Source organism: Pelecanus crispus, chromosome 3 (assembly GCF_030463565.1).
Source record: "Pelecanus crispus isolate bPelCri1 chromosome 3, bPelCri1.pri, whole genome shotgun sequence".
Lineage (NCBI taxonomy): Eukaryota > Metazoa > Chordata > Aves > Pelecaniformes > Pelecanidae > Pelecanus > Pelecanus crispus.
Window position 1 is genome coordinate 479086 of NC_134645.1, and position 15927 is coordinate 495012.

The 15927-nt window shown below is 41.1% G+C and overlaps 1 protein-coding gene across 1 annotated transcript in view; it reads left to right on the plus strand.

Annotated features, from left to right (window-relative positions):
• Positions 1-15927, plus strand: part of CFAP61 (cilia and flagella associated protein 61) — a 111456-nt gene that overhangs the window by 488 nt on the left and 95041 nt on the right. The window contains exons 2-7 of the mRNA XM_075706732.1: positions 786-936; positions 3631-3707; positions 4655-4722; positions 5950-6076; positions 13090-13222; positions 15248-15401. Coding sequence (XP_075562847.1) covers positions 786-936; positions 3631-3707; positions 4655-4722; positions 5950-6076; positions 13090-13222; positions 15248-15401 — 710 coding nt within the window. The remainder of the gene's footprint in view (positions 1-785; positions 937-3630; positions 3708-4654; positions 4723-5949; positions 6077-13089; positions 13223-15247; positions 15402-15927) is intronic.

Sequence of the window (15927 nt, forward strand, 5' to 3'; positions counted from 1 at the left end):
TGTTGGAGAGTGACAGAAGTAGAGGGGCAGGGACTAGGGCTTTTAATCGTTCTGTGGCCGTGACCTTTCTGCTTTCTTTTCCTGTGTATGTCTAAATCTTTTTCTTCTCTTCCAGTTTCCCCTTAACAAAAGGAATTAGTTATTTTTTGCTTCTCTTTATTCTACCTTGGGAGACAGCCTCTATCTGCCATAAAGTATGTTTCAATGTGCCTCTTTTCATGCCCCCAAGACACCTCATATCCTCCATGTGTTGACATCTGTATCCTAGCTGCTTGCATGGCAACGTCCTTAGCGGAAATGGGTGGCTGTAGAAGTCTTCTGTTACCATATCTTCATCACCAGAGACAGTGACGAACCTTCTGCGTTTCATTTTTCTGTGCAGTGATGAACAGTAGAGACAGACTGTGTGAAATGCTGTGATGGGTCACTTAGGTTTTTTCTGCTTGACTTAATGGCAGATGTCTCGGATACCAGCTCTTTGGGGACAGAATAGATGTATGAAGAAACATGCAAAGAAGAGGGAGCATTTAAGTCTTGCACATCAAATTCATAGTAATTGAGGATTTGAAAAAACATGTGAATTGTTGTAATGCCAGAATAAATGAATATTTGGAATTGAAGCAATAATGTCAAGTTAGGATGTGGGCAATGAAGTTTTATCGAGGCCTGATCCTGGGAGCACTTTAGAACACGGTTAATGTTGCTATTCTAACAGGCTGAATTAAGTCAGTCACTTTTCTTTGTGTAGTTTCTTCAACTTCTGCAAACTTGCACTGTTTTCACAGAGAAAAATCAAATCTTGCTTTGACGCTCTGCAATGAGAAGAACGAGGTTATAGCCCATGCTGTCTTTCTGGACTACCCAAATTGGAACATCACTGATCAGTCCGATTGGGAATCATTCTTACAGGAAAACTACATTAACAATAAATGCACTGTAAGTAAATTGTGTGATTGTAGTTGAGTTTTCATTTAAGGCTCAGGTATGCAAAATATGCATAGGCATCTAAAATCTATGTTAGGTAGATCTGAGGCATTCAGGCTGAAGAAGGTGATCATCAGATGCCCTACTTAGACCCTCAGGTGCTCAGAAGTTCCTGAGTACCAGTGCTTTTGCCACTACGGTAACTGAAGGTAGCTGTAAGGATGGCAGTTAGGCAACGCGAGTTCTTTCTCTGCCAGATGTGTGCAGAACGTGCCTGATGCATTGTGCTAGCGCTGACAGCAGCGTGAATCGTAGTTGCCACCAATATTTTCCATTCAAAAACCTGTCCAGCTCTGGTGTTAAGCTAACAGAATGTTTACCTGGGAGGTGAAGTCCTTGCTCTGAGGCCCTTCTCACTGTAAGGGAACTGGAATCCTCATTTCTTGCCTTTTGGAATAAAGTTTTCCTATTTTACAGAACTGAATGCAAATTTAATGGCTTCAGAGAAAGAATAAGGGACGGGGAGTGTACCCTTGCTTGAAGGACTGGGTGGAGGACCATGCTGATGTGAGCATCTTGGTCCTGGAGAAAGCTCGTTAGGTGCTGATGTGGAGATTGCTGCACTCGGTTCTGTGTGGTGCCAGTTTTCATAGAGGCTCCTCAGTCAAGTTTATGCATTACGAATGACGGGCTAGAAACAGGCACTTAGAAGTTCAGGATTCAAATGCTGCCCATCATTCAGTCCAGCTAGGAACTAGATCCTGTGATTGTTGAGGAAAGCTGGAAAATGTTAACCATAAACACTCAAAAGCTAGGCAGCACGTGCCAGAATAAGGCATTGGCAGTACTGAAATTATCTCTAGACAGTTTATCAGTTTTTCCAGTGTTCTTCTGGGTGATGTTAAGCCATGGCTTGCAGAAAAACTGACAAATACAGCAATTGTATTTGAAAATGCAGTGTGCTGTTAAAAGAAACAAAATTGTTACAGCCAAAGGGAGTATACAAAAAGCCCATGTAATTTTCTTGTAATCTGCTTTCTTTGTCACTTGAGCAGTACTTTGTGTACATATTGCAGGCACAACCACTTCATTCACTGTGCAGCTGCAGCTGCTCCTGTTGGGTTATGCTGTGCTGTCAGTTCTGCAAGCTCTTCCTCCGGCAGCCTGCTTGACAATATCTCTTGCAGCAAAGCTGCAGCTGACTTGGGAGTGCAGGGGCACACAAAGAGAAAAGACAAAAAAAAAAAAAAGAGCTTGAGCACGTTAGGAATTGCTACTCATAAACAGGAGTGAAACGTACTTTGGAACATTGACGGGGAACAAAAGAACTCTTTCTAGAATGGAGATTATTTTCTAAAATATGTACAGAAGATTCAGTACATGTTTTATGCTTCTGCATAGACAAAGCAACTGAACATATTGTGAGTTATAACTAGATGAGATAGCATTGGTGAAGAGCAGGTTAAATCCATGCATATGTGCTTTAGAAAATTGAGATCTTCTGAAAAGAGAATTTCTTAAAAGTCTAGTTGAAAAGTCTTTTTCCTAGAGCACAGAAATTATAAGATAGCTTGCAGGTCTAAATTAGGAGTTAACTTGTGCAGAATTTAATTAGTGAAGATACTTTACAGGATTGCCTGGTTACCATCACTATTCAGAAACAGTTACAGGCCAAATCTTGCCTCCTGGGCCTCCTCTTGGACCTCAAGAACAAAACACACTTTTTTTCTTCTTCTTCCTTTTTCTTTTGCCCTTTTTTTTTTTAAAAAAAAAGCAACCAAAAACACCAAGCAAAAAAGAAAAGTCTGGTGGTTTGTGGTTTGTGTTTTTTTTTTTTAAAGAAATGGCTTTTGATGTTTATTCATTACAATAGCCTGTTGTCTTTATGCTGGTCCATATACTGCAACCTCTATTAAAACATTCTTGCTCTAAAGTTGCTGAAATTTATTAGTGACTCTATCCATGATGTTTTAGTTGAATATTAAACTATTCAGAAGACCTCAGGTTTTCCCATGTAAAATATTTTTTGTAGAAATGTTTCATCTACAGGTGGACCTTCATTGACTCAGCACTTGAAATTAGTATGCAAGAGAAAACAGCTGAATTAATAGCACTTCCTATTCCAGCGCAAGGGTTTTCCTTTGCTAGTGTTTTCCAGGTTAACTGCAGGCATATAGGAAAGATGTCTTTTACTCTGCCCTGTTTCTGTCTGGATATTTAAACGTGTCTAATGATGTAATCTTAAGACTTTGTCATTTTTCTTACTTCTTTTAAAGAAAAAACATTTTAGGAGCGTGAGAAGTGTGTGAGCTTTTGTTTTTTTTAAACCTAGAAAGAATGTCTTTATCAGCCAAATGTTAAATTAAATGTTGTTAAGATTTAGTTGTTAATTGTTGTGGTAAAAATAAAATGTTGTTAGTCTGGAATTAATGCTGTTAAATATGAAATTATGTATGTATATTGTAGTCAAACAATAGTAATCTTGAGTGTAAATCAAAAATATTACAGAAGCACAAATCATGATAAAAAAAAAAGTCCTATAATCACATAACTTTATCCACACGTGCTTTGGAGTTACTTATATATGTGAAGCTACTCATTTTGAGTGCAGATCATATATATTGGAAATAAATGCATATTAATACTTGGGTTGACTTAATAAATATTAGCTGCATGGTGTTTAGATTTTCTTTCCTCATTTTGTAGCCTTTGAACACATTGTTCATGCATCTTTTTGTGGCAAAAGAAGAATATGTAGCTGGATGTTCCCAAGAAATTCTTAGGTGAGTTCATATGTAACTTTCTGTAGTGAAACATGTGCACTCTCCTACCATCATTTGGAGAGGCTGTGGAATTTAAAAATGCCTTAAGGTGATAAAAATTAAATATATCTCTAAACAGTCTAGGAAGGTAATAAAACATAACCTTATATTAATCAAATGTGCACTGTTGGCTTTGAAACCAAGCTGTTACAGTTCCAGGTACGCTTCCCAAACGGTGTGAAGGTTTAGCTGTATCTTTGCTGTGAATTTCCACAGAAATAGTACTGCAGTTGCAAGGCAGATTGATTTTTCTTTTTCTTAAATTTCCACTTCTAAAAATCAAAGCGTGTGACTGAGCAGGAAGCTTAAAAAGCTGTAGATGTTTCTGGAATACGCTTGTTCTCAGGTAATCTATGGATAGTTTGGTAGCTCCAGATTATATGGTAAGGCTGCAAACGATACAGTAGAAAACAGCACAATATATTACTGTGTTAGCTCAGTACTCAAATATAACCATTGCTCAGGTTATTTGGTATACTCAGAATCTACTTACATAAACAGTGAATTGCACTTGGTGCTGTTGCTGTTGAATTTACAGTTACTTTGTCGTGTCAAGCCAGCTCATCCAGATGCCAGGTCAGAGATCTGCCAGCAGAGGTCTGGCATCTTTAATTTTTGCATCACTAGGGAACTGATATAAAAAGGAGGATGTTTGAAATCTAAGGATTAGGAAATTAAGAGATAAATAAGGTAGGGGAAAAAAAAAACCCAGTTAAAAAAATGCCCAGATGAATTTCATATGATCCTATTTGTCATAAATAGAATGTTTTAATTTTTGAGCCACGTGGATTCATGAAGGAAGATTAGAGACACTGGAGAAAACATTTTAGATATTGAAAGACTAGCTGCTGTATCTGATTGATGGGTGTAATGGTGAAAGACTGAATACAGTTATGTTATTTGTTCAGGAGAGCTTTTATCACAGTACCAGAACTGCAGTTCATACTTCTCTTCATACCAGCTGATGAGAATTTAGGTAAGAATTTAATACTAGTTTATCTTAGAATAATGAGAACAATCTCAAATCTCATTATTATTAATATGCACTGTGTTGGTGGGCTTTTTGTGGTTTGGTTTTTTTCTTTAAACACTGAGAACAGTAATTTTCTAAACATGCAGAAAACGCAATCTTAAAGTATCCTCTAATGGACATACCTTGTAAAAGAGGTTTATGTGGTTACATGTTCACTCCAGCAGTCCATTCAGCAGCCTGTCCGTTTCCTGCAGTCTTTAAATTTGTCAGAAACAGGACTTCAAACAGGACTAAAGATCTCGGAAATAAATTCCTACAAGTTTTGTGAAGATTGCTGGCTGAATCAAGTCAAGAGATTGAAATCAGTGCTTGTACTTTGAGAGACAATGACTAATAGGCCGCTTGGCACGTATATCCATATTCACAAACACATGCATACATAAATTCATACATGTCAGCCAGGCATTGTGCCCATACCTCAGAACCAGTCGCATCAGGTGCTTTCTCTTATTTAGCCGAGTACAAGATGTGGAGAGGACGCTATGGTGGGGGTCAGAAGGGGTGCTGGAGACATGGAAGAAAACTAGGATTATTCCTTATAGAGCAGAGGTACGAAGACAGAGAATGCACATCTTAATCAGGGAACAGCATCTGACTTGGAATTTCAGTCCTGAATTCAGACTAATAAACCAAGCATCTACTTAATGACTGATTTTTGGTTGGAGCTTTCCTTGAAGTGAACTGGAATCTTTTCTGATATGCCAATTTCTAGACATCTTAGCTCCAAGTCATGCTAAAAAGCTCTGCAGTGGTGCGTCAACTACAGAAAACACAACCTGAATAAGGGCTTTTGTCAAACCTACCCTAGCAACAAATGTCAACTTTCCTTCAGCATAACGAGTCCTGACAAAGCGATTCTCCAGTGCATACTGTATTTGTTATAAGACTAGTATTTCTATGGGGATTTGATCCTACCAATTTCTGATTGCTTCGAAGCTTATTCAGGTTTGGGATGCTGGATTAATTAACAAATTAATCCAGTAACGATTCTTTCACATGTTTATGCTACTGTCATTTCAGCTTCATTGCTTAACTTCAAAGACTGAGAGCATTATGCCATCTGTGGTTTAAGTTCAAAACTCCATTTTCCTCAAATGGTTTTGCTGATAATTTAAAAGCTTACATAATGAAGTTTCTCTGTTGCTGCTAACAGATTTTTGTCATTCACAGAGCCAGACATGGGAAATGTCTTTGAAAAGATGACGACCGCTCCAGGTTCAGTAGCGGATGCAAACTTTACCTTGTTTGTGTGCCCCAGACATTGGTACCTCCCACAGCTGTATGTTCGCAAAGCAAGGTAATGCAGTTTCTCCCTTCTATGAGCAGATCTCTCTGGGTTAATTTGAGAATTTTCTTTTTTGGTCTACAGCATCAGTATCTTAGTTAAACTGCTACGATTTTCCTTGATAACCTAATTAAGTAGTTCTATGATTATGCTGTTTTTGTTCTACTTCATCACGAGATCAATTGTATTGTTTGTAAAACTAGGGTGCTATCTAGAAAGAATATTTATTCTGTGAATCTGCTGGCATAATTGCATTGCTGCGTATTTTAGTGAGTGCATGTAATTTCTAGGTCTCTTGGAGCATATTCGAATTTAACATAACAAGAGAAAATTAAAAATATATTCTGAACAGTTGACCAAAGTCTAAATAGGAAGATCTATTATCTAAAAGAATTAAATAAGAGCAGAGAATCCCTAGTACCGGTAGTCTTTCAGACATGGAGAGTAATCCTCTTTCGTCTTTTGCACTTTTTTTTTTTCCTGCGTAAGCACTTCGTACGTTCTCACCCTGTTTCAGGGGAGCAGGCCTCCTCAGTGTTGCTGAGAAAGCTTAAGAAAATAATGGGGTAAGCCTTTTCCTTCCATCATGTCATCTGTTTCAGTGGATGCCATTTGGAGCAAAGACTTCAGGAGATGCTCATGCAACGTGCCTTTAACACAGCCTTGCTCTTGTTTGGGGATTCAAGTCATCCAAGTTAGACTCTGGATTATTTTTTATTTCCTATCTGCTCAGCTGCCTGCAGTGTACGCTAGGCAGAGATGCGAGTTTCTCTAGCAGCCTTGCCTACCGATGTCTACCTGTATATTGACTATTACCACTTCGGTCTTTCCTGCCATTTGAATTCTGCTGCCTGTGCCAAATCCCAGCTCTCTGTGCTTGTGCCGGCGTTGTGCACAGTGAATGAGAAGTGCAGAGTTTCTGACCCAGTGGGGCCTTACGTCTTTCCGTGTAGATTGCTGGACCATATATGCTGTCATTGCTGTGTAGACGCTTCCCTGTACTGTGGTTGAAACATAACTAGTATGTACTGCGTTTTGGTTCACTTGCTCGTCCCACTGTGAAAACGTGTCTAGAGTAATGTTTTATGAAGTAATAATTTTATTTGATTCCGATTCATTCAGTAGTTGCTTTTGTTCATTCTAAATGCAAGTGTTGCTATGTGGTTATGTAGCAGGATTATGATTAAATAAGCATTTCTGGTCCTTGTAGTGGAAACTGCAGTCTAGGGACAAGCACATCGCTGGGATGCTCTATCATAGGATACTGGGGTGTGTGCGGGGGTCCGTATCCACCAGCGCTAACAGATGGCAATGCCACATTAGGCGCATCTCTCTGCCTGGTGAACCCACACCTGTTTGTGTGTTAATTCATGCTGACATCTCGGACTGGATTCTGACAGAAGCCTGTCTCTCAGGGAGATGTTTTACACATATTTAATTTTACCAAATAGGCCTGAAACAAATCTGCAGATCGTGCTCTTTGTCCTATAGTTTTAGTCAATGTTTGCAATATCCCGCCGCTTGACTTTTGAGCGATTTAAGGAAAAGGACTGAGGCCTGACCTTGACCGCTTCACACCATCCTGCTGTAGGTCTGGATATTTCAATATGTTACAAAATTATTTGTGTATTAACTTGATCTACAGTTTTTAGGCTTTTTATGAGTATTTCCTTCGAGTTGTCTACCATCTATCAGTATGTGAATGAACCTTCATGCTGAGAAGTTATCATAGGTGAATTAATTCTTGAGGATTTGAAGTTTTTCCATATGTCTTGATTCCAACTATTATGTTTGGGTTTTATTTATTAGAATCAATTTTTTCTTTTGGCCACTGGATATTCCCGATAGAAAATTTTTTTACATGACTGGAAATGGTCACATAGGCCATACCAATAACAGATACCATCTGGCCTGGGATTTCTGTAGTTTGTTATGAATAATAAAAACCACCAAACTAAATAATTTTTAATTATTAGAAAACTAACCAGAAAACTATTTTTTTCTTAAATTACACAGTATCTGGTGATATAAAATTCATACTTTAATATTGTCTGTCGATAGATTCTCTGAGTAAGATAAATTATGTTTGCAGTAGATGCTTTGCCTTTCCTTTTCCTCTGTGTTCACCTTTGTACTTCGCTGGCATCCATAGTAACGTTCAGTGGAGCCCTTTAGAGACTTATCTATGAAAGTTGTCCCCAGCCACCTGCCTAGCAACATGTTCTGGGTCAATGATAGGAGATTAGGGTAATCTCTGTTCCCTCTTCCCTTGCTTATAGAGGGGGGGGAAAAGAAGCTGTAAACTGATACTTTGCTTAACCATTAATTTTGAAGTTATTCTCTCTGACCTTTATATTGTGAAATAAATATGTAGTGTGCTAGAACGTAGTCCACTAAGCTTTTATGTTTAAGTTTCTTGCAGATATCTCGTCTTTAGATCCTGTCATTCTTGGTTTTGTACCATGTATGTAAGAGCTCACAAATTGGCAGCTCTGTGGAATGCCTTTATTGTGCTTGTTCTCACAGCCTACGAGTTTTGTAGTAGTCTTATATTAAAATCGATTTTTTTGTGGGTTTTTTTTGTTTGTTTGTTTTTAAGACTATGGTGCTAGCAGAGAATTGCAGAAATCAAAAAATAGTTCTGTTCCTACAGTTTCTAGTGTGCGGGGAGATGAATGGGCTTGTGTGGAGCCCCATTAACTATCACGAGGTCAGCCTCTCTCCGTACCACGAGCCGGCAGGATTGCCATCTGCATCTCGATGTGTGGCCTTGCGTCACGTTGTGTTTTACGGAGCAGAATGCTGTAAGGGACTTGGAGCAATCGGCAAAACGTTCAGTCTGGAGATGGGGTGTGTGTATTATCTACCCCAGTCAAACATCAGGTTTCAATTAGTGTACAGGCTCATTCCTTTACCCCGAAATTAGTTTGGTTTGTTTGAGGTTTCATAACACATTACCAGATTTGCTATACTAATTAATTGCGTTAAGTAGTGAAGTTCTGGTAATAGAAAACCTTACTGCAGCTTTTCCCTTGAGATACTGCCCGCGAAGAAGAGGAAGACTACTATTTTGGTTTGAGATATAAAGAATGTGAATTACTATGAATTTTTTACAGGGTTTCATTGTTCTTCGAACTTCATTTTAGTTGCATCTTTTGAATCAGTTCTACAGACAAGTAACTGATGGTGTGTTATATTTCCTGTACGTTTTTCTTTTTGCATATAATTTATTACAACAAAGACTCTCGCTTAAATGGTGAAAAAGAATGCAAAAGCGTGGGGCTTGGAAATTTGTCACGCCTGGGCGCTGTTTTCAGCTTTGGGTGGGCAGCGATGATACTCATCTCTGCTGGTTTCTCGAGTTGGCTTGCTTAAGTTAAAACATGTATGAAGGAACCTGGCGAGGGCCTTTCAGAAAAAGAATTAAATTATTCAAAACGCCTGGCAGATGGAGTAGAGCTGTGACTTGGGGCGTCCTAAAGGTCCCGAGCGAAGCATTCGTTCACCCTGCTGGAAGGCAGGGCGCAGGTAAGGGGTACCCGCCGCGGGCAATGGCTGCTCCCTTCCCGCCCGACGGCCCGCTGCGGTGCCGGGCAGGGCGCGGGGCCGCGGGCCGTGCAGGGCCTGAGCGACGGCGCTTTGGGACAGACGGCCCAGAACAAAAGGGCAGCAACAACGCCCGAGTAGAGGGGTCACCGGCCCCTAGTAGAGAGGTAATCTTCCTCAGAAGGTGATGTTCATTCTGGTGTGGGGGAGTAGCAAAAACCATCTAGATACCACCTCAGCTGTCCTTCAGTGCTATGCTAGAGTCGGTCACTACTTAAAAACTCAGACCACGTTTGATAAAATGAGAAATAAATTTTTTTTTTGGCCTAGGTGTGTTAACTTTAAGGCTTCTTCCAAACCCAGAAACATGTGAAGAGTGGAAATGAGAATCAGTTTATTTTGGTTTTCTGAATTGCTGCATATGCTGAACTAAGATTTCCAAATTATAGGTACAAGTATTTAGATACAAGCACGTTCAAACTGGAGCAATGGGAGCCTGAAGCAAAACGCAAGTTTTCCTCAAAGTGAGGGAAGTGTTAATAATCGTTCCTGGTAATTGTCTTCAGAAACATGTTTCTACAACACGTAACACTTTTAAAGACAAGAGAACTCTTTTTAGAAGTATTTTTTTCTATAGACATCTTGTTTTAGGGAGGCGTAGAGAAGGGTATCCCGGGCGGAGGCCGACGGCAGCACGGCGCCATGGGTGCAGAGCGCGGCAGCCGTGCTGCGCGGGATCGGTTAACAGCCCTCAGAGCCGCCCTGGGCCTTCCAGGGCCCGGACTCCCCGTGGCCTCCGCGACACCTCAGGCTCCTCGGGCGCCACGGCCTCCTCGCTTTATTTTTATTTATTCTTTTTTTTAGCCTAGGAAGGAAACTTGGGAGCCCGAGGCCGCCGAGGGCTGTGGGGCGGCGGCCGCGGGGACGGGCGGCGGCCGCTAGAGGGCAGGCGAGGCCCGCCGGCGGGAGGCGGGAAGCGGGGGCTGAGGGGGCGGCACGGCTGCCCTGAGGGCTGGCCTGAGGCACAGGCCTTACGGGGAGCGGCGGAGGGAGCTGGGGGTGTTCAGCCTGGAGAAGAGGAGGCTGAGGGGAGACCTCATCGCTCTCTACAGCTGCCTGACAGGAGGGGGCAGGGAGGGGGGTGCTGGGCTCTGCTCCCACGTAGTTAGCGATAGGACGAGAGGAAATGGGCTCAAGCTGCGTCAGGGGAGGTTTAGGTTGGATATTAGGAGAAATTTCTTCACAAAAAGAGTGGTCAAGCATTGGAACAGGCTGCCCAGACAGGTTGGAGTCCCCATCCCTGGAGGGGTTCAAAAAACAGCTAGACATGGCACTGGGGGACATGGTTCAGTCTGGTCTACCCTGGATTGGTTTAGTGTGGAGTTGGCAGTGTAGGTTAATGGTTGGACTGGATGATTTAAAGGGCTTTTCCAACCTAAACGATGCTATGATTCTATAAACTGCTGGTGGTGGCTATGCGTGAGGAGGGAGAGGCTCGAAGGGCTGTTAGAAAGAGGTGCTATAACCAGAGGAAGCCCGGTTCCAAAGCGGAGGGTGCAGGACGTGCAGGTGGTGGGCTCACGCTGGCTTGGGGGCCGGAGCCCCTCTCCTCCGGGGCCAGGCTGGGGGAGCTGGGGGTGCTCAGCCTGGAGAGGAGGGGGCTGCGGGGAGGCCTGAGTGCGGCCTGGCAGTGCTGAGAGGGGCCTGCAGGAAAGATGGGGGCAAGCTTTTTAGCAAGGCCTGTTGTGACAGGACAAGGAGTAATGGTTTTAAAGTAAAGGAGGGTAGATTTAGACTGGCTGTAAGGAAGAAATGTTTTACAGTGAGGGTGGTGAGGCACTGGCACAGGTTGCCCAGAGAGGCAGTGGAGGCCCCATCCCTGGCAACATCCCAGGCCAGGCTGGACGGGGCTGTGAGCACCCTGGGCTGGTTAAAGCTGTCCCTGGCACCGCAGGGGCTGGGCTGGGTGGGCTCTGAAGGGCCCTGCCCACCCAAAGCATTCTGTGGTTCTGTGACTCTCCCAAGGCAGTTGTCCGTCCCAGGTTAGTCTCCTGAGCGCTCTGTGACTGAAGGATGCAACCTGGTCTTTCAAAGGAGCCGACTGTGGGGGTCTCTCTTTTGTCCAGTAAGCCTAAATATATTCCTATGTTTGATGAAGTGCGTTGTTTACTCTTTTTGGTTTAATCCCTTTATCCTGTGGGGCTGGTCTTTCTCCCTGTGTGTTTGTGTGTGTGGTAACCGAGATAACCAAAGCATGTCCAGTGGCAGTCTGCTTATGGCCCTGAGGAGAAACGGTTTTCTTAACTCCACAGTCTGGTGGTAAAAGTCATTCCTTCTGACGGCCTATCACAGCCCCACTTTTCTCACCGCTTTTTTAGTTGCAGGATTGTTGGTCGGACCACTTAATTCTTGCGTTTTTCAGATAAATAATGAAGTGGTTTAATCTGCGTATCAGAAGCAGTTCTGTGTTAGAGCTGGTTTGCCGTTGGTCTTTACGCTGTGTTCGCAGCACGTACAACTAGTTAATTCCTTCATTGCATTGGCAAAAACGCTGAAACTTCTTGTTAAGGCTTACATTGATCCTGGTTAAGAATTAACGTTTTTTTAAAGTGGTTTGATGGGAAAGAGTCTCTGTTGCCTTTTTCAACAAAAATCTGTGCAGTGTGGGGCCTGTATGAGTCTAACGCTGAAACTTGGACCGATGGGAAATGGGCTCAGGCAGCTTTTGCGCCGGCAGCATGGAGAACAGGCTGGAGCAGTGGCGGCAGTGAAAGCCTTGATGCGGCAGATTCCCACCTATGCAGAAAGCCTTTCGGGAGGCAGAGGGATAGAATAATTGCACTTTGGCCTTTGTATCTTTTTCAATGGTGGAGCATTAACTTGACCTTACAAAGGCATAATGGCTCTATTTCTGCCAGGTGACTCCACACTGCTGTGTGTAATAACAGTAATCTAGCCAATACTCAGCACTGTTTCTCCCATACAGGAAGGCACTATTTTTTTTGTTTCTTTTTTTTTTTTTTTTTAAAAAAAAGAACTGATTTCCTAAATTGCACTGGTGTTGCTTTTTGAGATCTCTGCCAACTCTAACCAACTGATGATTGGGCTCACTGAATATAATTATTTTAAATGAGGCCTAAAGCCTGCGTCCACCTGGCCTGAGAAGCCTTAGGCAAGAGAATTTTGAATGGGGCTGCCCTCACAGTTTGTTAGGGAAAGATAAAGCACCTCCGTTGGGCAATCCGGATCTTAGGTGGGTTGTGCTGGCTTTTGGAAGTGGTTCTGTCTCTCCTCTGGTGCTGAGGCTCCCAGCTTAGTGTGCCCTGGCAACGTGCCCTAGGTGGAAGTATTTATTTGTGGGTGGATGCTTTGGATCAGGTATTTGTAATATTTGTCCATGTGCTAATGGAGTAGAACAGAAATATCAGGACCTATTAATGGCAGAGCTTCAGGACATTACCTAATATCTTTTTTTATAGGTTGGAAGATTATGATGATCTCTTGCCAATCTGGACACGTCAGAGTGAGACTCTGAAAGAAACCTATAGTGAATATTTCCTTGCTGATCTCATAGAATGTCAAGACGAAGAAAATCAGGCTGTTGTTTGCGAGGTCAGTCTGCTGTGAACTCTGATTTTGTCTAATCGTAACAGTAGTGATGTCACACGTGAGTGACAGCTCACACTGCATCTCAGCGAATAAAAAGAACAAGCTCACTTTTGGAAGGTAGAATTCATGATCTGCACCCACGCAGTGCCCTCTGCCATGTATTTTGTGTCTTTCCTTTCTTTAGGAGCGGTATTGCCTCTTAAGTAAATGAAGCAGCAATTCCCAGTAATCGTGTAGATTCTTTTCAAGTAATTGGAACAGACCATCTTGAAGAAACCATGTTGCCATTTTAGACATTTGCATTATAGATGACCAGTTTTCATTCGTGGTGAAAATTGGTATTGCATGTGAAAACTAGTATCCAGTAATACTTTCACAGTTAAAACTGCTGTAGTGTTCTTTCCGTCTCCTGGCTCAGGCAGTCAGATTTTTGCTGAATTGAAGACAAACCCAGGAATTAATTTAAATAAGAAAGAGGTGGTAATAGTTATCCTGCTGGAAATTCCTGTTAATATTTTCATGTGTTAGTAATTGCACGTGGTATTGTAAGCCGATAGGCAACATAACCTACTTAATACCAGAAGTCTGCTTTCTGTAGCAAATAATTTTTGTAAAACCTTAACATGTAGTCACTACCATTGGAAGCCAAATGGGAAACAATAAAACATTAGCGTAATAGCACATTACAAACAGCTATCTTTATAAATAATACATTTCAATTGTACATTTATAGCTCAATATGATACCAGCAAAAGGTGTTTCAGACCCTCATAGTTTATACTTGCCGCTGCTGCTGCAGATTGGAAAGACACCTCCATGCGAACCAAGATAGATGCCAATTTTCCCTGCAGAGAATGAAGCTGGCAGCCTCTTTTTGCACATATGGTAGATGGATTGGTTAATCAGCCTCTGCTGAGCCTTGGGCCTAAAATTACATAGCAGCCAGACAACTGCAGCGACCCAGCTTTTGTTCAGTTACGCAAACAAGGCAAACAAACAATCACTTGTTGTTTGAGGGGAAAAAAATTAAACTTTTTTTTATTTATTTTTATTGGAGTGCTGATGGCCTGATAAAACAGCTCTACAAATCCAGCCGTTGTGTTTTCATTATGTTTATAAAGGAGGCTTTCGTTATGTGTATGAAGGAAAAAAACAAATTTATTATGTGTTTCACCAGAAAGTTGCATATAGTACTAAAAATTGAAGAGCTTCCTTCTTCTAGATTCGTCTTAGCTTAAAGCCAAAAAACCTCCAGCATGCCAATTCTCATTTTTCAGAGTGTATTTCTTTCTGAAGACTGCAACTTTCTGTCAGTAATAGTCAAACATACAGAGCAATGTGCCATTTCAGCATTGCAGGGCTCTTGTCATTTTCATACTTGCCAGGGTGGGGTTTGTTTTTTTTTTTAAAGACTAGTTCTTCAATTTTTTTTTTTCAGAACTTGAAAATATTTAGCACTTATAATTGCTGCAAATAATCCATACCATATACTGTATTAGATACTGTTTATATACTGTAGAATTTCTTTCTTGAGTTAATAATTTTCATAGGGAAATATACTTTTCAGTTTGAGCACAATTTTACTTACAAAGCAGTGTCTAGTAATTAGCCAGCCATTATGGCTAGCTAAATCCAGATTTTACTCTAGCTATACTTTAAAGAAAAATTATACCTTTTTGGAGGTATGTAGTTAAAAAGTTTAGTTTTTTATTTACTGTAACAAATGTGTTATTGAGACAATAAGTCATTATTTGGTTCATATGAATAATCCTAATGCTCCTGCAAGTCGTAGCTAACAAAAGAATTTTAACATGTAATATAGAGGGCCTGATACACATATTACAAGGAAAAAAAAAAAAGGATCTTTAACTTTTGCTGAAATAGTTCCTTTATACTTTCCTATTATGCACAGCCAGAGATGCAACACCAACTTTTATGTTTCAGAGATTTTTTTGTTCAATTTTTTGTCATGACCTAAAATCACATGCTCAAATTTTACATATGTGTGACGTTGCTTTTATATTTCAGGATGGTGACACTGCAGTGGGATTCATGAGCTTATGTTCTCAAGTAAATGTTTCTTTGTTCCAAGAGTGTTTTGACTTAGGGCCTTTCCATGGACTCTGTAAACCACATCCTGAAGATGTTCTCAAAATGCCACAGAAGCCCAGCATTCAAGAAGGTATCTATATTCTAAAATGCTAGGTAGATTCAAGGTGCATTTATTTCTAGCTTCTGAGTAAGTTTTGCAAAAGGTTGAAGAGGATATACGTTTTCTAGCAAGAAAACACAAGTTAATGTAGCTATTTTGGAGATGGCTGCCTGGTGTTTTTTAATTCAGGAGAGAAATTTTGATAGTCCTGCTCTCTGAATCAAAGTGATTGTTGTTTGTGAGGAGCTGGTCTATACCAGGTATGGGATAAACCTACGTTTCAAGTTTCAGAAAGCTAAAGCATCGAGTATATTTTCTATCAGTTAGCTATAGTTGCACTATTAATGGAAGACTTAATTTTGAAATCTGGTTCTAATGTCTGTCAGTAGCTAAGCAGCTGGTTAACTACGGCTATTATGTTGGCCCATTGACTTGTGTTGTCTTATTTCCTTGTAGTCCAACTTCTGCTCTCTTTGCTTATTGTTTGCAGTCTTCTAGGTTACAAGATTCTGGGAGATGAGGGACTGTCTCTTTATTCTGTTTTTATATTGGGCAT